The following is a 23,521-nucleotide window of genomic DNA, read 5'->3' as shown; positions in this document are numbered from 1 at the left end:
GATACTGTTTTCGGCTAACAAAGCCTGCAGTACCGCAGTCGGCCTTGAACTGCCATGGCTTCAAAGAGAAGGGGCAGTTCTCCCCTAGTCCACCTACAAATGCTTATCCAAGATGTTACACTGAACATACTGTGCCCTAAGTACATGCCATTCTAGCCATAGTACCTGAATAGTACTAAGGGGATTGTTTTGAAGGTGCAGTTGAAATGAATTGCTTTCAGAGTTTCAGAAAGTGTATGGACTGTCATTGATTTCCTTATGAGGACCATCTAGTAGAGCAGGAATGACCGCCAATTGCCGATCTCTGATATAGGCCCATCTGGAGAAAATCATCTGCAATCATCTTCTCATAAACCATACATCAGATTCACTCCAGACATGGTGCCATGAAATTTGTTATGTAAACCATATGTGTATGTCCTTAGAAGCTGTGTGAATATAAAGTCTCTGCGGCCTTAGATGGCGGCACTATAGATGTCATTGGCATCAGTGGATACTAGAGCAATAACTTGATCAAGTAGAGTTTGTCTCATGCAAATGAATGCAAAATATATATAGTGTATTCAGAAACCTTGACTTTTTCCACATTTTGTTACTGTACAGCCTTATTCTAAAATGGATTAAATTGTGTGTGTACCCTAATCATTCTACACACAATACCCCATAATGACAAAGCAAAAACAGGTTTTTAGAATGTGCGCAAATTCACACCGGATATTTTATTTGGGAAAATGAGAACAGAATTCCTGCTGCTTGCGCATTCAGCTGATCTATATAGATGGATAAACTCAATACATTAAGTAATGGTTTTAAGAATGATTACCTAGACTAAACTTCATTTGCATCATCCTTGTGGTATTGAGAGATTAACATGGTAATGCTTTCACTGATTGTCATGTAGGAAAGGAGTGCTTGCTTTGTTATCCAACTGATTCACCGTCTACCGTAGCACTGTAGTAACTATCACACTCAACTGAACGACTTGATTAGTGTAGTGTTAGCTAGCTACATAGCTAGCTACATAGTTGTCTTTGCTGTCTTCGTATCCAAGATAATTGTGTAGCTTAGAGTGTGGAGTCTTAGAGTGATAATTGCGTTATTATCGTATTTCGTCGCCCTCCTATCTGCCTAGCAGCTAGCCAGCTAGCATACGTTCACCGGCTACCGTAGCACTGTAGTAACTATCACACTCAACCGAACGACTTGATTAGTGTAGTATTAGATAGCTACATAGTTGTCTTTGCTGTCTTCGTATCCAAGATAATTGTGTAGTCTTAGAGTGATTATCTTAATTCACCGAGGTTAGCTAGCCAGCTATTTTGTCGTCCTTAACGTAGGAGACACTCCTAGCTAGCCAATAGCCAGCCAACGTCTACTGAATAGAACTTTCGCATTCCGCGTCGCTCCACAGGTAGTATCACTTTTTCATTTCATTTCATTACAGTCCCAACGGTGTGATTTGTTTGATCGTACATAGCCGTCTTTGTTTCAAAGATAATTGTGTAGTCTAGAGCGATTTTCTAGGTTAGCTAGCCAGCTATTGTCGTTCTCCTAACGCAACGTAACGTAACCAACACTGCTAGCTAGCCAGCTAGCTCCCGAAAAGCAGCATTGTAGAAACTTCACACTCAACAGTACGACTTGATTAGGGTAGTGTCAACAACGCAGCTAGCCTACCCCAGCAGTACTCTATCATTTTAATCATTTTAGTCAATTAGATTCTTGCTACGTAAGCTTAACTTTCTGAACATTCGAGACGTGTAGTCCACTTGTCATTCCAATCTCCTCTGCATTAGCGTAGCCTCTTCTCTAGCCTGTCAACTATGTGTCTGTCTATCCCTGTTCTCTCCTCTCTGCACAGACCATACAAACGCTCCACACCGCATGGCCGCAGCCACCCTAATCTGGTGGTCCCAGCGCGCACGACCCACGTGGAGTTCCAGGTCTCCGGTAGCCTCTGGAACTGCCGATCTGCGGCCAACAAGGCAGAGTTCATCTCAGCCTATGCCTCCCTCCAGTCCCTCGACTTCTTGGCTCTGACGGAAACATGGATCACCACAGACAACACCGCTACTCCTACTGCTCTCTCTTCGTCCGCCCACGTGCTCTCGCACACCCCGAGAGCTTCTGGTCAGCGGGGTGGTGGCACCGGGATCCTCATCTCTCCCAAGTGGTCATTCTCTCTTTCTCCCCTTACCCATCTGTCTATCGCCTCCTTTGAATTCCATGCTGTCACAGTTACCAGCCCTTTCAAGCTTAACATCCTTATCATTTATCGCCCTCCAGGTTCCCTCGGAGAGTTCATCAATGAGCTTGATGCCTTGATAAGCTCCTTTCCTGAGGACGGCTCACCTCTCACAGTTCTGGGCGACTTTAACCTCCCCACGTCTACCTTTGACTCATTCCTCTCTGCCTCCTTCTTTCCACTCCTCTCCTCTTTTGACCTCACCCTCTCACCTTCCCCCTACTCACAAGGCAGGCAATACGCTCGACCTCATCTTTACTAGATGCTGTTCCTCCACTAACCTCATTGCAACTCCCCTCCAAGTCTCCGACCACTACCTTGTATCCTTTTTCCCTCTCGCTCTCATCCAACACTTCCCACACTGCCCCTACTCGGATGGTATCGCGCCGTCCCAACCTTCGCTCTCTCCCCCCGCTACTCTCTCCTCTTCCATCCTATCATCTCTTCCCTCTGCTCAAACCTTCTCCAACCTATCTCCTGATTCTGCCTCCTCAACCCTCCTCTCCTCCCTTTCTGCATCCTTTGACTCTCTATGTCCCCTATCCTCCAGGCCGGCTCGGTCCTCCCCTCCCGCTCCGTGGCTCGACGACTCATTGCGAGCTCACAGAACAGGGCTCCGGGCAGCCGAGCGGAAATGGAGGAAAACTCGCCTCCTGCGGACCTGGCATCCTTTCACTCCCTCCTCTCTACATTTTCCTTCTCTGTCTCTGCTGCTAAAGCCACTTTCTACCACTCTAAATTCCAAGCATCTGCCTCTAACCCTAGGAAGCTCTTTGCCACCTTCTCCTCCCTCTTGAATCCTCCTCCCCCTCCCCCCTCCTCCCTCTCTGCAGATGACTTCGTCAACCATTTTGAAAAGAAGGTCGACGACATCCGATCCTCGTTTGCTAAGTCAAACGACACCGCTGGTTCTGCTCACACTGCCCTACCCTGTGCTCTGACCTCTTTCTCCCCTCTCTCTCCAGATGACATCTCGCGTCTTGTGACGGCCGGCCGCCCAACAACCTGCCCGCTTGACCCTATCCCCTCCTCTCTTCTCCAGACCATCTCCGGTGACCTTCTCCCTTACCTCACCTCGCTCATCAACTCATCCCTGACCGCTGGCTACGTCCCTCCCGTCTTCAAGAGAGCGAGAGTTGCACCCCTTCTGAAAAAACCTACACTCGATCCCTCCGATGTCAACAACTACAGACCAGTATCCCTTCTTTCTTTTCTCTCCAAAACTCTTGAACGTGCCGTCCTTGGCCAGCTCTCCCGCTATCTCTCTCAGAATGACCTTCTTGATCCAAATCAGTCAGGTTTCAAGACTAGTCATTCAACTGAGACTGCTCTTCTCTGTATCACGGAGGCGCTCCGCACTGCTAAAGCTAACTCTCTCTCCTCTGCTCTCATCCTTCTAGACCTATCGGCTGCCTTCGATACTGTGAACCATCAGATCCTCCTCTCCACCCTCTCCGAGTTGGGCATCTCCGGCGCGGCCCACGCTTGGATTGCGTCCTACCTGACAGGTCGCTCCTACCAGGTGGCGTGGCGAGAATCCGTCTCCTCACCACGTGCTCTCACCACTGGTGTCCCCAGGGCTCTGTTCTAGGCCCTCTCCTATTCTCGCTATACACCAAGTCACTTGGCTCTGTCATAACCTCACATGGTCTCTCCTATCATTGCTATGCAGACGACACACAATTAATCTTCTCCTTTCCCCCTTCTGACAACCAGGTGGCGAATCGCATCTCTGCATGTCTGGCAGACATATCAGTGTGGATGACGGATCATCACCTCAAGCTGAACCTCGGCAAGACGGAGCTGCTCTTCCTCCCGGGAAGGACTGCCCGTTCCATGATCTCGCCATCACGGTTGACAACTCCATTGTGTCCTCGTCCCAGAGCGCTAAGAACCTTGGCGTGATCCTGGACAACACCCTGTCGTTCTCAAATAACATCAAGGCGGTGGCCCGTTCCTGTAGGTTCATGCTCTACAACATCCGCAGAGTACGACCCTGCCTCACACAGGAAGTGGCGCAGGTCCTAATCCAGGCACTTGTCATCTCCCGTCTGGATTACTGCAACTCGCTGTTGGCTGGGCTCCCTGCCTGTGCCAATAAACCCCTACAACTCATCCAGAACGCCGCAGCCCGTCTGGTGTTCAACCTTCCCAAGTTCTCTCACGTCACCCCGCTCCTCCGCTCTCTCCACTGGCTTCCAGTTGAAGCTCGCATCCGCTACAAGACCATGGTGCTTGCCTACGGAGCTGTGAGGGGAACGGCACCTCAGTACCTCCAGGCTCTGATCAGGCCCTACACCCAAACAAGGGCACTGCGTTCATCCACCTCTGGCCTGCTCGCCTCCCTACCACTGAGGAAGTACAGTTCCCGCTCAGCCCAGTCAAAACTGTTCGCTGCTCTGGCCCCCCAATGGTGGAACAAACTCCCTCACGACGCCAGGACAGCGGAGTCAATCACCACCTTCCGGAGACACCTGAAACCCCACCTCTTTAAGGAATACCTAGGATAGGATAAAGTAATCCTTCTCCCCCCCCCCCCTTAAAAGACCTAGATGCACTATTGTAAAGTGGCTGTTCCACTGGATGTCATAAGGTGAAAGCACCAATTTGTAAGTCGCTCTGGATAAGAGCGTCTGCTAAATGACTTAAATGTAAATGTAAATGATTTGTGTCCTTACTGTCATCCTGTGTTTTATTGTTCATTGGTACTAGCAGCTATAGTTTATTTTTGTGATCTCTGGAACTCAGACCATATATATCCTGCCACCCACTGTACATATAGGAAACTGCATTTACTCATCATCAGGGTCACCTCAGCACCAGATAGGACCTAGTTCGGGAAAAGTTCATCTAGGGACCCCAATGGTGCACGTTTTTTCCCTAGCACCACACAGCTGATTTAAATCATCAAAGTGTGATGAGTTCATTATTTAAATCAGCACCCCTTGGGAAACAGAGATAATGTTAGTGACGGTACAGCCATCTAACACCATATCACTTTTATGCCATATACAATACATGATAATGTAGCTTCTGTTATTTCAAGTGCTATGAATAGCCTAAGTAAATAAATCAGGAGTTTTGTAAAAAAAATAAACATACAGAAGAGGGGATGGAGATATTCAGAAAGGAAGAGGTATGGAGTAAGCAATAGTAAAATAGGCTTTGAAAAAATTATCTCCTTGAATCCTAAGCAGTGGCGTAAAGTACTTTAGCACTTGAATGTATTTTTACTTAAGTATCTGTACTTTAATATTGATATTTTTGACTACTTTTACTTCATTCCTAAATAATATTTACTTTACTCATTTTCCTTGCTACCCAAAAGTACTTTCATTTCGAATTCTTAGCAGAACAGGAACATGGTCCATTCAGGCACTTATCAAGAGAACATCCCTGGTTATCCCGACTGCCTCTGATCTGGCAGACTCACTAAACACACATGCTTTGTTTGTAAATGATGGAGTGTTGGCGTGTGCCCCTGGTTATCCAGGTCTGTGCCCAAACAATTCGAGCTTCTACTTTTAAAAATCCACCTTCCCAGAAACAAGTCTCTCACCGTTGCCGCTTGTTATACACTCCCCAGCGGTGCCCTGGACACCATATATGAATTGATCGCACCCCATCACTGTAAAGTCCATGGAGAATAAGAACACCTCCCAGCTGCCCACAAACACTGTCACCACCGATAAATCTATAATTGAGAATTTCAATAAGCATTTATCTACGGCTGGCCATGCTTTTCACCTGGCTACCCCTACCCCGGTCAACAGCACTGCACCCCCCACTGGAGGTCGACCGATTATGATTTTTCAACGCCGATACCGATTATTGGAGGATCAAAAAAAGCCGATACCGATTGATCGGCCGATTTTTTTTGTAATTTATTTGTAATAATGACAATTACAATACTGAATGAACACTTATTTTAACTTAATATAATACATCAATAAAATCTATTTAGCCTCAAGTAAATAATGAAACATGTTTAAATAATGCAAAAACAAAGTGTTGGAGAAGAAAGTAAAAGTGCAATATGTGCTATGTAAGAAAGCTAACGTTTCAGTTTCTTGCTCAGAATGAGAACATACAGTGCCTTGCGAAAGTATTCGGCCCCCTTGAACTTTGCGACCTTTTGCCACATTTCAGGCTTCAAACATAAAGATATAAAACTGTATTTTTTTTGTGAAGAATCAACAAGTGGGACACAATCATGAAGTGGAACGACATTTATTGGATATTTCAAACTTTTTTAACAAATCAAAAACTGAAAAATTGGGCGTGCAAAATTATTCAGCCCCCTTAAGTTAATACTTTGTAGCGCCACCTTTTGCTGCGATTACAGCTGTAAGTCTCTTGGGGTATGTCTCTATCAGTTTTGCACATCGAGAGACTGAATTTTTTTCCCATTCCTCCTTGCAAAACAGCTCGAGCTCAGTGAGGTTGGATGGAGAGCATTTGTGAACAGCAGTTTTCAGTTCTTTCCACAGATTCTCGATTGGATTCAGGTCTGGACTTTGACTTGGCCATTCTAACACCTGGATATGTTTATTTTTGAACCATTCCATTGTAGATTTTGCTTTATGTTTTGGATCATTGTCTTGTTGGAAGACAAATCTCCGTCCCAGTCTCAGGTCTTTTGCAGACTCCATCAGGTTTTCTTCCAGAATGGTCCTGTATTTGGCTCCATCCATCTTCCCATCAATTTTAACCATCTTCCCTGTCCCTGCTGAAGAAAAGCAGGCCCAAACCATGATGCTGCCACCACCATGTTTGACAGTGGGGATGGTGTGTTCAGGGTGATGAGCTGTGTTGCTTTTACGCCAAACATAACGTTTTGCATTGTTGCCAAAAAGTTCAATTTTGGTTTCATCTGACCAGAGCACCTTCTTCCACATGTTTGGTGTGTCTCCCAGGTGGCTTGTGGCAAACTTTAAACAACACTTTTTATGGATATCTTTAAGAAATGGCTTTCTTCTTGCCACTCTTCCATAAAGGCCAGATTTGTGCAATATACGACTGATTGTTGTCCTATGGACAGAGTCTCCCACCTCAGCTGTAGATCTCTGCAGTTCATCCAGAGTGACCATGGGCCTCTTGGCTGCATCTCTGATCAGTCTTCTCCTTGTATGAGCTGAAAGTTTAGAGGGACGGCCAGGTCTTGGTAGATTTGCAGTGGTCTGATACTCCTTCCATTTCAATATTATCGCTTGCACAGTGCTCCTTGGGATGTTTAAAGCTTGGGAAATCTTTTTGTATCCAAATCCGGCTTTAAACTTCTTCACAACAGTATCTCGGACCTTCCTGGTGTGTTCCTTGTTCTTCATGATGCTCTCTGCGCTTTTAACGGACCTCTGAGACTATCACAGTGCAGGTGCATTTATACGGAGACTTGATTACACACAGGTGGATTGTATTTGTTTGTTCATCATTAGTCATTTAGGTCAACATTGGATCATTCAGAGATCCTCACTGAACTTCTGGAGAGAGTTTGCTGCACTGAAAGTAAAGGGGCTGAATAATTTTGCACGCCCAATTTTTCAGTTTTTGATTTGTTAAAAAAGTTTGAAATATCCAATAAATGTCCTTCCACTTCATGATTGTGTCCCACTTGTTGTTGATTCTTCACAAAAAATACAGTTTTATATCTTTGTTTGAAGCCTGAAATGTGGCAAAAGGTCGCAAAGTTCAAGGGGGCCGAATACTTTCGCAAGGCACTGTATGAAAGCTGGAGGTTCCTTTTAACATGAGTCTTCAAAATTCCCAGGTAAGAAGTTTTAGGTTGTAGTTATTATTGGAATTATAGGACTATTTCCCTCTATACCATTTGTATTTCATTAACCTTTTGACTATTGGATGTTCTTATAGACACTAGTATTGCCAGTGTAACAGTATAGCTTCCGTCCCTCTCCTCGCTCCTCCCTGGGCTCGAACCAGCAACACAACAACAACAGCCATCATCGAAGCAGCGTTACCCATGCAGAGCAAGGGAAACAACCACAGGCTCAGCGAGTGAAGTTTGAAACGCTATTAGCGTTCGCTAACTAGCTAGCCATTTCACTTCGGTTACACCAGCCTCATCTCGGGAGTTGATAGGCTTGAAGTAATAAACAGCGCAATGCTTGACGCACAACGAAGAGCTGCTGGCAAAACGCACGAAAGTGCTGTTTGAATGAATGTTTACGCTCCTGCCTACCACCGCTCAGTCAGATACTTGTATGCTCAGTCAGCTTAGATGCAACGCAGGACACGCTAGATAATATCTAGTAATATCATCAACCATTTTATTTATTTTACTAGGCAAGTCAGTTAAGAACAAATTCTTATTTTCAATGACGGCCTAGGAACAGTGGGTTAACTGCCTGTTCAGGGGCAGAACGACAGATTTGTACCTTGTCAGCTCAGGGGTTTGAACTTGCAACCTTTCGGTTACTAGTCCAACGCTCTAACCACTAGGCTACCCTGCTGCCCCATGTGTAGTTAACTAGTGATTATGATTGATTATTTTTTATAAGATAAGTTTAATGCTAGCTAGCAACTTACCTTGGCTTACTGCATTCGCGTAACAGGCAGGCTTCTTGTGGAGTGCAACGAGAGAGGCAGGTCTTTATTGCGTTGGACTACTTAACTGTAAGGTTGCCCCTGAACGAGGCAGTTAACCCACCATTCCTAGGCCGTCATTGAAAATAAGAATGCGCTCTTAACTGACTTGCCTAGTTAAATAAAGGTATTAAAAAATATATAAAAATACCGATTTCCGATTATGAAAACTTGAAATCGGCCATTCCGATTAATCGATCGACCTCTACTCCCCACAGCAACTCGCCCAAGCCTTTCCCATTTCTCCTTCTCCCAAATCCAGTCAGCTGATGTTCTGAAAGAGCTGCAAAATCTGGATCCCTACAAATCAGCCAGGCTAGACAATTTGGACCCTTTCTAAAATGATCTGCCGAAATTGTTGCCACCCCTATCACTAGCCTGTTCAACCTCTCTTTCATGTCGTCTGAGATACCCAAAGATTGGAAAGCAGCTGCGCTCATCCCCCTCTTCAAAGGGAGGGACACTCGACCCAAACTGCTACAGACCTATATCTATCCTACCCTGCCTTTCTAAGGTCTTTGAAAGCCAAGTCAACAATCAGATTACCGACCATTTCGAATCCCACCATACCTTCCCCGCTATGCAATCTGGTTTCAGAGCTGGTCATGGGTGCACCTCAGCCACGTTCAATGTCTTAAATTATATCTTAACCGCCATCGATAAGAAACAATACTGTGCAGCCGTATTCATTGACCTGGCCAAGGCTTTCGACTCTGTCAAAGACCACATCCTCATCGGCAGACTCGACAGCCTTGGTTTCTCAAATGATTGCCTCGCCTGGTTCACAAACTACTTCTCTGATAGAGTTCAGTGTGTCAAATCGGAGGGCTTGTTGTCCGGGCCTCTGGCAGTCTCTATGGGGGTGCCACAGGGTTCAATTCTTAGACTCTCTTCTCTGTATACATCAATGTCGCTCTTGCTGCTGGTGAGTCTCTGATCCACCTCTACGCAGACGACACCATTCTGTATATTTCTGGCCCTTCTTTGGACACTGTGTTAACAACCCTCCAGGCAAGCTTCAATGCCATACAACTCTCCTTCCGTGGCCTCCAATTGCTCTTAAATACAAGTAAAACTAAATGCATGCTCTTCAACCGATTGCTGCCCGCACCCTCCCGCCTGACTACCATCACTACTCTGGATGGTTCTGACTTAGAATATATGGACAACTACAAATACCTAGGTGTCTGGTTAGACTGTAAACTCTCCTTCCAGACTCACATTAAGCATCTTCAATTCAGAATTAAATCTAGAATCGGTTTCCTATTTTGCAACAAAGCCTCCCTCGTAAAACTGACTATTCTACCGATTCTTGACTTTGGCGGTGTCATTTACAAAATAGCCTCCAACACTTGGATGCAGTCTATCACAGTGCCATCTGTTTTGTCACCAACGCCCCATATACTACCCACCACTGTGACCTGTGTGCTCTCGTTGGCTGGCCCTCACTACATATTTGTCGCCAAACCCACTGGCTCCAGGTCATCTATAAGTCTTTGTAGGGAAAGCCCCACCTTCTCTCAGCTCACTGGTCACCATAGCAACACTCATCCGTAGCACACGCTCCAGCAGGTATATTTCACTGGTCATTCCCAAAGCCAACGCTTCCTTTGGCCGCCTTTCCTTCCAGTTCTCTGCTGCCAATGACTGGAACGAATTGCAAAAATCACTGTAGCTGGAGTCTTATCTCCCTCTCTAACTTTAAGCATCAGCTGTCAGAGCAGCTTTACGATCACTGTACCTGTACAAAGCCAATCTGTAAATAGCACACCCAAACATCTCTACTTGCACATCATCTGCATATCTATCACTCCAGTGTTAATGCTAAATTGTAATTATACTTCTCAACAATCTTTGGGTCGGATCGAGTGGAGCCGCCACCTCCACTTTCGGTCTCCTCCTCAATGGTGCATCGCTTGGCACACTGCTCAAGTTCTTTACACTGCGCAGTTTCCTCAGTGAGAGATGGAGCCCTTTTCCCGTGTGCAATGGAGCTGTGTTTTGCCAGCTGTCTTTGGCTTCGGTAATTCTGTCATCAAACTTCTTTAGCCTCTCCTACAACACCAGGATGTGAGAATTACATTTTCCCACTGAGTTTTGCATCTCCTCGATCAACTCACCCTTGTGAAAAAAAGTGATTTGGTCTTTAAATGGACAGATCACCCTTCAATTTTAATCTGATTCCTGGCTGTGTCGCGCTGATGCACTCATTCAGATGCACTCACACATCTCCCAGATCCTGTCCGTTATCGTGTTCCCCATTCCAGGCTTTTCACTCATTATTCAGGTCTGTGTTCTCTTTACACAGCCTTGGCATTTCCTCTGTCACTTGGATTTTCAGGAGCTCTGTGTTTTCCACCAAGTAAAGATTCTTACTATAGGTGAGGTCTGCTATCAGGACGCTCATCATCCACATAAAGTAGCAGGCATAGAAAGATGACTCAGCAGAGTTCCCACTTCTGTTTTTCAGGGGAAACTGAAGTTGGGTTGAAAATACTGTATCCCTGAAAACCGGATGTTAGCATTTTCTGTTGACTACGCATAGGCTATCCACATGCGGCTCAGGTGAATTAAGTATCTCTGCCCGATCGATGCTGCTACCGTCTTTCACTGAATGTTTGCCCCATCCAGTGTCTCGCTGTGGATGGCGAGAGCACTTGCAGTTGTACTTGAAGCACTATACCGCCAACGTGAACAAGCCACTGGTTTTGTAAGGTCACGGTCATTATGACATAAATCACGCCAAACTTCTGATACAAGAGGCTAATCCATGAGGGTGAATGAACTCAACTCATGTAAAACTAATTAAATATCTATGCATAAGGAATTACACAAGACAAAGACAAGTACACACACACACACACACACACACACACACACACACACAGGGAACCTAGACATTTAAATCTGAAGAAAGCATTTTATTATTCAAGTCAATCGGATTAAGTCTTCAAATCAAAAAGTTCATTACCATAATTCCAATTTCCGAATAGTTAATTTGATAAAACTACCAACATACAATCAGAAAATACATAAAACTATATAAAAATGGTCAGTGAGTTTGACTTACTGTCGGTATTGCTTCTACAACTCTCCACAGCAACACAGTTCATAAGAACTCTGAAAATGAACTCAAATATACGCATATAACCATGAGTAGGTTTCAGTTCACCTATTGAACACTGTCTGGCTTTTCAGTTTAAAAAAAAACTGGTAAGTTAGTATTGATAACGTCCTCTCTTTCCTCCATGACCCCAACCAGCTCCACCACCTCGCCAGCCACTCTTACCCCCTCCCCGACCGCCCCAACCCCTCCACCGTCTTGTCTCTTCTGCCAGGCTGGCATCTCAGGGAGAGGGGCGTCTATCTCAGAGGGCCGGCCACCTCTGTCTGGCACCCTACCCATCAGGATCTATAGAAGAGAAATACAATGGTAGGTCAATGGATGGAGAACATTTTAGTCATTTATGCTGCACTTCCACCTAAGAAGTACCCCACCCCAGTGTGTCGCCTGTGTTTTATGTTAATGCTAGCTCTAGTATAATTGTGTTTCCATCAGGAGTGTGACACTAAATACTTGAAAAAACTGAAAAGTCTGAGCCTTTTGGGTAAATCTAAGATGGAAACTCAACATTAGTGCAATTCCACTGCTGGGTACTTGGTCTAAATGCTCAAGACTTATGTACACTCATTAGACATTTGGACACAATGTTCCTTGGGTCACATTCCACAGTCTGGAAGGCTACCTTATTGACAGCACAGGCAGTATTCTCTCTGCTGGAGCCACTGCTGGTCTTCACCACGTTGCATATGTCCTCCCTGGCTGCCAGCAGGTGAGCCATGCCTACAGATGAACTCTGGGCCAGGGTGTGTCTCTTAGGCTGGTAGGCCCTGGCCATGCTATCAACTCTCTCCTAACAGACAGACAAGACAGTTTGTTGAGCATAGGACACGGACAATGACGTTCTGCATAGAAAGAACAGAAAGGGAGTAGCCTGCCGATTTAAGGGGGTCACTAATGTTGAGACTATCAAGATACACCAGAGCACTCCACCTGCCTTGGCTCTCTCTGACCAGCCGAAAGACTGCACAGTGACGTCGAGACGTTTGATCAGCATCCTCCGTCGGCACTCATACTCTGAGGACAGGACCATGTTGATCTGCTCCAGCTGCTCCTGTGGAGACAAGGCCCATATTCAATGCACACTTGGCATCCCCTCATGGCTTTGCAGGAATTATACCCTTTGCCTCCACAAAAATGGGTGACATTCTGAATGCAGTCTGCTTACCCACTGTTCACTGTCGAGAGAGTTCTTCAGAACAGGCTTTCCAATGTGATCCTTTGGAAGCTCTTGAAGCACTGCGTTTATCTGGATATACATACAGTGCTTTCAGAAAGTATTCATACTCCTTGACTTATTCCACATTTTGTTGTTACAGCCTGAATTTTAAATTGATTAAATAGATGTCTCATCCATCTACACACAATACCCCATAATGACAAAGTGAAAACATGTTTTTAGAAAACGTTGCACATTTATTCAAATACAGAAACAATTCACACCCAAGTCAATACTTGCACCATTGGCAGCCATGACAGCTTTGAGTCTTTCTGGGTAAGTCTCTAAGAGCTCTCCACACTTGGATTGTGCAACATTTGCCAATTATTATTTTCAAAATTCTTCAAGCTGTCAAATTGGTTGTTGATAACTGCTAGACAACCATTTTCAGGTCGTGCCATATAAACTGTAACTTGGACACTCAGGAACACTCAGTCTTCTTGGTAAACAACTCCATTGTAGATTTTGCCTTGTGTTTTATATTATTGTCCTGCTGAAAAGTGAATTAATCTCCAAGTGTCTGGTGGATAGCAGACTGAACAATGTTTTTCCTTTAGGATTTTGCTTAGTTCCATTCCCTTTATTCTTTATCCTGAAAAACTATTATAAGCATACCCATAACATGATGCAGACACCACTATGCTTGAAAATATGGAGTGGTACTCAGTAATGTGCTATATTTTACAGAAATATAACAGTATTTTGGACTAAAATTTTATTGCTTTGCCACATTTTCTTCAATACTACTTTTTTTTATTTATTTATTTATTTCACCTTTATTTAACCAGGTAAGCAAGTTGAGAACAAGTTCTCATTTACAATTGCGACCTGGCCAAGATAAAGCAAAGCAGTTCGACACATACAACGACACAGAGTTACACATGGAGTAAAACAAACATACAGTCAATAATACAGTAAAAAAAAACAAGTCTATATACAATGTGAGCGAATTAGGTGAGAAGGGAGGTAAAGGCAAAAAAGGCCATGGTGGCAAAGTAAATACAATATAGCAAGTAAAACACTGGAATGGTAGTATTGCAATGGAAGAATGTGCAAAGTAGAAATAAAAATAATGGGGTGCAAAGGAGCAAAATAAATAAATAAATTAAATACAGTTAGGAAAGAGGTAGTTGTTTGGGCTAAATTATAGGTGGGCTATGTACAGGTGCAGTAATCTGTAAGATGCTCTGACAGTTGGTGTTTAAAGCTAGTGAGGGAGATAAGTGTTTCCAATTTAAGAGATTTTTGTAGTTCGTTCCAGTCATTGGCAGCAGAGAACTGGAAGGAGAGGCGGCCAAAGAAAGAATTGGTTTTGGGGGTGACTAGAGAGATATACCTGCTGGAGCGTGTGCTACAGGTGGGAGATGCTATGGTGACCAGCGAGCTGAGATAAGGGGGGACTTTACCTAGCAGGGTCTTGTAGATGACATGGAGCCAGTGGGTTTGGCGACGAGAGCGTACAGGTCGCAATGGTGGGTAGTATATGGGGCTTTGGTGACAAAACGGATAGCACTGTGATAGACTGCATCCAATTTGTTGAGTAGGGTATTGGAGGCTATTTTGTAAATGACATCGCCAAAGTCGAGGATTGGTAGGATGGTCAATTTTACAAGGGTATGTTTGGCAGCATGAGTGAAGGATGCTTTGTTGCGAAATAGGAAGCCAATTCTAGATTTAACTTTGGATTGGAGATGTTTGATATGGGTCTGGAAGGAGAGTTTACAGTCTAACCAGACACCTAAGTATTTGTAGTTGTCCACGTATTCTAAGTCAGAGCCGTCCAGAGTAGTGATGTTGGACAGGCGGGTAGGTGCAGGTAGCGATCGGTTGAAGAGCATGCATTTAGTTTTACTTGTATTTAAGAGCAATTGGAGGCCACGGAAGGAGAGTTGTATGGCATTGAAGCTTGCCTGGAGGGTTGTTAACACAGTGTCCAAAGAAGGGCCGGAAGTATACAGAATGGTGTCGTCTGCGTAGAGGTGGATCAGAGACTCACCAGCAGCAAGAGCAACATCATTGATGTATACAGAGAAGAGAGTCGGTCCAAGAATTGAACCCTGTGGCACCCCCATAGAGACTGCCAGAGGTCCGGACAGCAGACCCTCCGATTTGACACACTGAACTCTATCAGAGAAGTAGTTGGTGAACCAGGCGAGGCAATCATTTGAGAAACCAAGGCTGTCGAGTCTGCCGATAAGGATGTGGTGGTTGACAGAGTCGAAAGCCTTGGCCAGATCAATGAATACGGCTGCACAGTAATGTTTCTTATCGATGGCGGTTAAGATATCGTTTAGGACCTTGAGCGTGGCTGAGGTGCACCCATGACCAGCTCTGAAACCAGATTGCATAGCAGAGAAGGTATGGTGAGATTCGAAATGGTCGGTAATCTGTTTGTTGACTTGGCTTTCAAGACCTTAGAAAGGCATGGTAGGATAGATATAGGTCTGTAGCAGTTTGGGTCAAGAGTGTCCCCCCCTTTGAAGAGGGGATGACCGCAGCTGCTTTCAATCTTTGGGAATCTCAGATGACAAGAAAGAGAGGTTGAACAGGCTAGTAATAGGGGTGGCAACAATTTCGGCAGATAATTTTAGAAAGAAAGGGTCCAGATTGTCTAGCCCGGCTGATTTGTAGGGGTCCAGATTTTTCAGCTCTTTCAGAACTTCAGCTGAATGGATTTGGGAGAAGGAGAAATGGGGAAGGCTTGGGCGAGTTGCTGTTGGGGGTGCAGTGCTGTTGACCGGGGTAGGAGTTGCCAGGTGGAAAGCATGGCCAGCCGTAGAAAAATGCTTATTGAAATTCTCAATTATGGTGGATTTATCAGTGGTGACAGTGTTTCCTATCTTCAGTGCAGTGGGCAGCTGGGAGGAGGTGTTCTTATTCTCCATGGACTTTACAGTGTCCCAGAACTTTTTAGAGTTAGTGTTGCAGGAAGCAAATTTCTGCTTGAAAAAGCTAGCCTTGGCTTTTCTAACTGCCTGTGTATAACGGTTTCTAGCTTCCCTGAACAGCTGCATATCACGGGGCTGTTCGATGCTAATGCAGAACGCCATAGGATGTTTTTGTGTTGGTTAAGGGCAGTCAGGTCTGGGGAGAACCAAGGGCTATATCTGTTCCTGGTTCTAATTTTCTTGAATGGGGCATGTTTATTTAAGATTGTTAGGAAGGCATTTTTAAAAATATCCAGGCATCCTCTACTGACGGGATGAGATCAATATCCTTCCAGGACACCCCGGCCAGGTCGATTAGAAAGGCCTGCTCGCTGAAGTGTTTCAGGGAGCGTTTTACAGTGATGAGTGGAGGTCGTTTGACCGCTGACCCATTACGGATGCAGGCAATGAGGCAGTGATCGCTGAGATCTTGGTTGAAGACAGCAGAGGTGTATTTAGAGGGGAAGTTGGTTAGGATGATATCTATGAGGGTGCCCGTGTTTAAGGCTTTGGGGGTACCTGGTAGGTTCATTGATAATTTGTGTGAGATTGAGGGCATCAAGTTTAGATTGTAGGATGGCTGGGGTGTTAAGCATGTTCCAGTTTAGGTCGCCTAGCAGCACGAGCTCTGAAGATAGATGGGGGCAATCAGTTCACATATGGTGTCCAGAGCACAGCTGGGAGCAGAGGGTGGTCTATAGCAGGCGGCAACGGTGAGAGACTTGTTTTTAGAGAGGTGGATTTTTAAAAGTAGAAGTTCAAATTGTTTGGGTACAGACCTGGATAGTAGGACAGAACTCTGCAGGCTATCTTTGCAGTAGATTGCAACACCGCCCCTTTAGCAGTTCTATCTTGTCTGAAAATGTTGTAGTTTGGAATTAAAATTTCTGAATTTTTGGTGGTCTTCCTAAGCCAGGATTCAGACACAGCTAGAACATCCGGGTTGGCAGAGTGTGCTAAAGCAGTGAAAAGAACAAACTTAGGGAGGAGGCTTCTAATGTTAACATGCATGAAACCAAGGCTATTACGGTTACAGAAGTCATCAAAAGAGAGCGCCTGGGGAATAGGAGTGGAGCTAGGCACTGCAGGGCCTGGATTCACCTCTACATCGCCAGAGGAACATAGGAGGAGAAGAATAAGGGTACGGCTAAAAGCAATAAGAATTGGTCGTCTAGAACGTCTGGAACAGAGAGTAAAAGGAGGTTTCTGGGGGCGATAAAATAGCATCAAGGTATAATGTACAGACAAAGGTATGGTAGGATGTGAGTACAGTGGAGGTAAACCTAGGTATTGAGTGATGAAGAGAGAGATATTGTCTCTAGAAACATTGAAACCAGGAGATGTCATTGCATGTGTGGGTGGTGGAAATAATAAGTTGGATAAGGTATAGTGAGCAGGACTAGAGGCTCTGCAGTGAAATAAGCCAATAAACACTAACCAGAACAGCAATGGACAAGACATATTGACATTAAGGAGAGGCATCCTTAGTCGAGTGATCAAAAGGGTCCAGGGAGTGGAGAGGTTGGTTTGGGGGTCACGGCGATTTAGACAGCTAGCCAGGACATCGGTAGCAAGCTAGCATAGGATGGAGGTCTGTTGTTAGCCACCTCTTGCGTTCCGTCAGTAGATTAGTGGAGTTCCGTGTTGTAGAGGGGATTAGTCCAAATCACACAACAACAAAAAATAAAAACAATAGATATAGTTATAGAGGCCCAAGAAGAAACATGTTAATAATAAAAATAAATAAATTGTCCGATTGTCTATTCTGAGAGCATCCGGTAAGACAGCTAACGGTTAGCAGGCCGCAGATGGGCATTCAGGTAACGTCGCGACGGAGGAGCCAGCCGGATCTCCTTCGGGTAGATAACGTCGGCAGTCCAGTTGTGAGGGCCGGAGGGGCTCCGTGTAGGCAGTAAAACGGGTCCGGATAGGTGACTGCAGCCCAGGAGTGATTGACGGAGCTCAGGAGTGGTTGACGAGCTCGCTAGCTCCGGAGTAATTGATGTTTGCTCGAAATCGAAAAGCAGATAGACACACGGATAGCAGCCAGCTAGCTGTGAGATCCGGGGAGTGAATGTCCAGAGAGCAGTTGAAATCCAGGGACATGGAGAGAAAAAAATCGGTCCGGTATGTTCCGTTCCGAGCCGCTGCGCCGTACAAAACTGGCGATAGATTTTCGAGTTAAAGGATAGCTAATGACCACAAACCGTGGTTAGCTGAATACGAACGAGTTGCCAGTAAAGAAGCTAACTAGCTTCTGGCTAGCTTCTTGGAGGATTGCAGATTTGATTGCAGATTTGAGGTAAATAATACGTATTTATACATATCAATTGGTGAGGCAGGTTGCAGGAGAGTGTATTGAAGATGAGTTGATGGAAAATAAAAATAAAATGTATGTGAAAAAAAAGTTGTAAATATATATATATACACGACAAGACGAGGACAAAAGACGTCTGAACTGCTATGCCATCTTGGAAACTATAATTTTAGTGGCTTGATGCAAACAGAATGCATGTTTTGGAGTATTTTTTATTTTGTACAAGCGTCCTTTTCACCCTGTCAACTAGGTTAGTATTGTGGTGTAGCTACAATGTTTTTGATCCATCCTCAGTTCTCTCCTATCACAGACATTCAATTCTAACTATTTTAAAGTCACCATGGTGAAATCCCAGTACGGTTTCCTTCCTCTCTGGCAACTGAGTTAGGAAGGACGCCTGTATCATTGTAGTGACTGGGTGTATTAATACACTATCCAAAGTGTAATGAATAACTTCACCATGCTCAAAGGGATATTCAGTGTCTGCTTTTTATTTACCCATCAGCTTATAGGTGCCCTTCTTTGCAAGTCCCTGGAAAACTTCCCTGGTCTTTGTAGTAGAATCTGTGTTTGAAATTCACTGCTCGATTGAGGGACCTGTACCCCACACATAATTGTATGTGTGGGGTACAGAGATGAGGTAGTCATTCAAAAATCATGTTAAACACTTATTGCACAAATATTGAGTCCATGCAACTTTTTAAGCACATTTCCTACTACTTATTGACTTAAGACATTTCAGCTTTTCATTTGTAAAGATGTCAAAGTACATAATTCCACTTTGACATTGTGTGTAGGCCAGTGACAGACAAAATCTCAATTTAATCCATTTTAAATTCAGGCTGTAACAACGTTTGGAAAAAGTCAAGGGGTGTGAATACTTTCTGAAGGCACTACAAGATACAATGCATCTGTTGAATACAAAGACAGTGATAAAATCGATGGCTATGCATTCGGGATATTCTATTGAGTTAACGAAGGCTGTTTTTGCAGCTTTTGTATACCAAACCTTCTGAGCTCTGAGAGGAAGTGAACACACCTTTTTCCCTATCCCAGAGAACAGCTCTGCTACTCCCTGCTCTCTTAGCTCTGGGAGCATCAGTGTTTCACAGATTGCCTGGAGATCGTTTCGGTCTTTGTGTTCTTTGTCCTTAGCAGGTCGTCTCTTTACTATCTGTGCAGCTTGTAGCTCAGAGCATAAAAACACTGCAGAATAAAGATAGAAGCCACAGGTTAAAAAAACAAACATGCAAAATTAAAACTCAAGACCAAAACCACCCGAATCACAACCTGTTCACTCTGCTATTATGCAGAAGGTGAGGTCAGTACAGGTGGATCAAAGCTGGGACAGAGAGACTGAAAAACAGCTTCTATCTCTGCCCTGAACTTCGTCACTCCACTAGCCTGCTACCACCCGGTTACTCAACCCTGCACTTTAGAGGCTGCTGCCATACTGTATGTACATAGACATGTAATCACTGGTCACTTTAATCATGTTTACATGCTGTACTCTAGTCAATACCACTGACATTGTTCATCCTAATATTTATATATTTAATTCCATTGTTAGATATTACTGCAGTGTTGGAGCTAAGAACAAGCATTTCGCTACACCCGCAACAACATCTGCTAAATATGTGTATGCGACCAATAAAATTTGATTTGATTTATATTAGGAAAGGTTCAAGTCTGAACCATGGCAGAGCCGCAACATACCAAAAAGGGTATCATGGGCGGCAGGTAGCCTAGGTGGTTAGAGCGTGGGGCCAGTAACCGAAAGGTTGCTAGATCGAATCCCCGAGCTGACAAGGTAAAAATCTGTCGTTCTGCCCCTGAACAAGGCAGTTACTGTTACAATGACGGCCTAAGAATTTGTTCTTAACCTTAATAAAGTTGAAAAAATAGAAAAAATAGAATATAATAAATAACAATAATAAAAATATAATAATAACATGATGCCCAGGATTCTGGACAGATGGCCAATTCAATACTTACATACTAGCTTTAGATAGTCTTTCTTATTCAGCAGCCCTTCCTGTATAATCCCGGAAACAAGGCCTTGATAAGGGCACTGCAACTCCTTCAGCATGCCACTCATCTCAAACTGAAGGCCATCAGTGTCACCTAAACACACGTTTCAGAATTAACTTAGCAATGGCAATAGTATCCGATTTAATAAAACACATTTCGATCAAATGGGACAGTAGAGGTGATGTCTTTTGGCTAACCTGAACCTGAAGAAATGCTCTCTTCCAGATCACATAACGGTTTCAGACGGGATGCTAACCACATGCATAGGTTGACATACTCCTTTGATAAAAGTCCACCTTCACATGCTCTGACAAGCCTCTCCTCAGTCTGCAGAGGTCCTTCATACCTGCGCACCAACAAACAATATGATCTAGCTGTACGCTAGCATTGAATCATAGCTATAATAGCACTTGGATGTTGTATGGATGCTTTTGCGAGGGAATAAGCAAAGGACCCTTATATTTTTCTCCCACTGTCTAGAATGACTACACTAGTTAAGCATACTGAACAAACATATAAAACTCAACTTGCAACAATTTCATTGATTTTCCAGAGTTACAGTTCATGAGGAAATCGGTCAATGGTTCACGTGACTGGGAGTACAGACATGCATCTGTTGGTCACAGATACCTCAAAGAAAAACAGGCCTCAGCATTTTTGCGCAATCAAAATCGGGCACTGGGTTGACATCAGCTCGTACACACAACGCCATACACGTGGTCCGCGGTTATGAGGCCGGTTGGGCCTACTGCCAAATTCTCTAAAACAATGTTGGAGGCAGCTTATGGTAGATAAATTAACATTCAATTCTCTGTCCCCAGCACAAGGTGAACTGTATAATGATCATGCTGTTAAATCAGATTCTTGATATGCCACACCTGTCAAGTGGATGAATTATCTTGGCAAATGAGAAATGCTCATTAACAGGGAAGTAAACACATTTGTGCAGAATATTTACATTTACGTCATTTAGCAGACGCTCTTATCCAGAGCGACTTACAAATTGAGTAAGAACAAATTTAAAAATAAATAAGCTTTTTGTGCGTATGGGACATTTCTGGGATCTTATATTTCAGCTCATGACACCAACACTTTACATGTTGTGTTTATAGTTTTGTTCAGTGTATATTGCAGTGTTGGGGAAGCTACTATGAAAATATAGGTTTACCAAGCTACCAATTACTTCACACTGGACGAAGTTAAGCTACACTAAAGCTCTAGTAAATAGTTTACTTAACTAAAGCTACTATGAAAAAGTAGTTGACGACATCCAAACTACTTAGTGAAAAATTATCATATGTAAATCAAAAACACTTTGGGATCATATGTTAACAGAAAGTGTAATAGAGCACAGTATGAGTCATAAACCCATAAAACCTAGAGTTCAAACAGGAAAATGGTTCCAATTAGTTTTTTCACCATTAATTTTTCCCATAGGGGATTTTAGAAACACTTAAAATAAGGGCTGTGTTTTGTGTAGGCTTACACTGGCCTGACATTCTGATAACCATGTAAATCTCTCTAGGACAAGATAACTTTTATCAATATATTCACCTGTATTAACCCCCCCAAAAAATGAAATACTAATTAACTGATAATGTCGCTATCATATAGGACCACAAATGCCATGATGATCTGGACAAGACTGCCAAATCGAGGCAAAGGTAAGGATCTCTGGATTAACAATCTAATGTTAGCTAAATGTAGTAATGAATAAATTGGCAACATTTCTTTAAATGGACAATTCTGTGAACTTGTGAACTATCCTGTGCAGGTTTTAAATTGACACAATTCCTGTTAGCAAAGGAGTCTGCTAGAGATTACGTGCAGGAGCTTGCAGGGATTTGTAGTTTTGCATTATGTCTACTTTGATGCTAATGAGCATGTTCGAATCTGAGAGTTAATAAAGCCGAATATATTGATTAAAGTCACCTTGCCCGAGAGATTCACATGGTTATCAAAACGTCACGCCGGGATAAGCCTACACAAAACACAGCCCTTCAAGTTGTTCCCTTATGGGAAAAATGTATTGTGCAAAGACAATTGGAACCATGACCTGTTTGACCGCTAGGTTTTATGGATATTACTATACCTCCACAGTGGGACTCTATTTAGTCCATTTAAACACAAAAACTGTTTCAAGGGAGAATTGGGCCGGTCTGATGCCGAAAGAGAAATGAAATGATTTCCTACTTAACCCTGAATTTATTTTTGCACAAAAAGTGTAGTTCCAGTAGTTAGCTAGCTACACCGATACTCTATGGCAAATGTATTAAAACACTAAAGTTAGCTAGATACCTAGATTTGAATCTAGTTAAACTACCACCAGCCTACTGCTAATGTAGTTAAATTACTAGTTGGAATACATGTAGTTCACTACTCCACAACACTGTTATTGTTAACACCCATGCTAGCGGACAGCATCATCGGTGGTGGTATTGTGCATACTTGCTTACCCAACTTGTTCCAGCGCATCTAAAATATCACTTTCCATTGTGGTAGACAACAATATCAGAAGATTCCTTTTACTTTAAAGATGTAACCGATAGAAGCTTGAGTGTGACAATGTGATACAAACATATCATTATCTACGAACTAACCTAGCTACGCCGTTTTGAAAAACATGCCGCGAGTTCGGTGTAGCGAAAATTAAATCCGTAATGGAACATGCATCTTGGTTAGTTACATTCCGCCTAGTGTTTTCCCGTGTTTTCGTCACATCTTCCGTGGACTAAAAAAGTATAATAATATAATCAAAAAGCGCACTTTGAAAAGGTGACATCCCATTCTGAAATATAATTTACCATTCATTTATGTGAATGAAAATGTTTAATTTGTGTTATGCCATGGCCCATGATCTATAGATAAATGCTATCAATTTACTATATAACCATAACTATCTGTCAGGTAATTCAACAAAATACTATTATAGTATATGTGACTTTCACATGGGAAAACCTTATCCAATGCATTTCACTCGAAGGGAAGGAATTGGTACTATAATAAAACCATCCCGCTTACCAGTTTTGATATTTGCTCAATGAAAAATAACATGAGTACA

At 43.6% G+C, this 23,521-nt stretch overlaps 1 protein-coding gene across 1 annotated transcript; it reads right to left on the bottom strand.

The window, feature by feature from the left end:
- Positions 1–11,751: 11,751 nt before the first annotated feature.
- Positions 11,752–23,115, bottom strand: LOC115138642 (protein FAM98B-like). The gene is given in 9 exon segments (XM_029675713.2): positions 11,752–12,156; positions 12,159–12,257; positions 12,592–12,759; positions 12,904–13,020; positions 13,135–13,215; positions 19,469–19,635; positions 20,425–20,553; positions 20,658–20,806; positions 22,917–23,115. Coding segments are annotated over 9 exon segments (1,041 nt in total). The 5' UTR covers positions 22,955–23,115; the 3' UTR covers positions 11,752–12,063.
- Positions 23,116–23,521: the final 406 nt, after the last annotated feature.

This window comes from Oncorhynchus nerka, linkage group LG12 (genome assembly GCF_034236695.1).
Source record: "Oncorhynchus nerka isolate Pitt River linkage group LG12, Oner_Uvic_2.0, whole genome shotgun sequence".
NCBI lineage: Eukaryota > Metazoa > Chordata > Actinopteri > Salmoniformes > Salmonidae > Oncorhynchus > Oncorhynchus nerka.
Note: the sequence above shows the minus strand (reverse complement) of the source record. Positions and strands in the feature narration are given on the sequence as shown.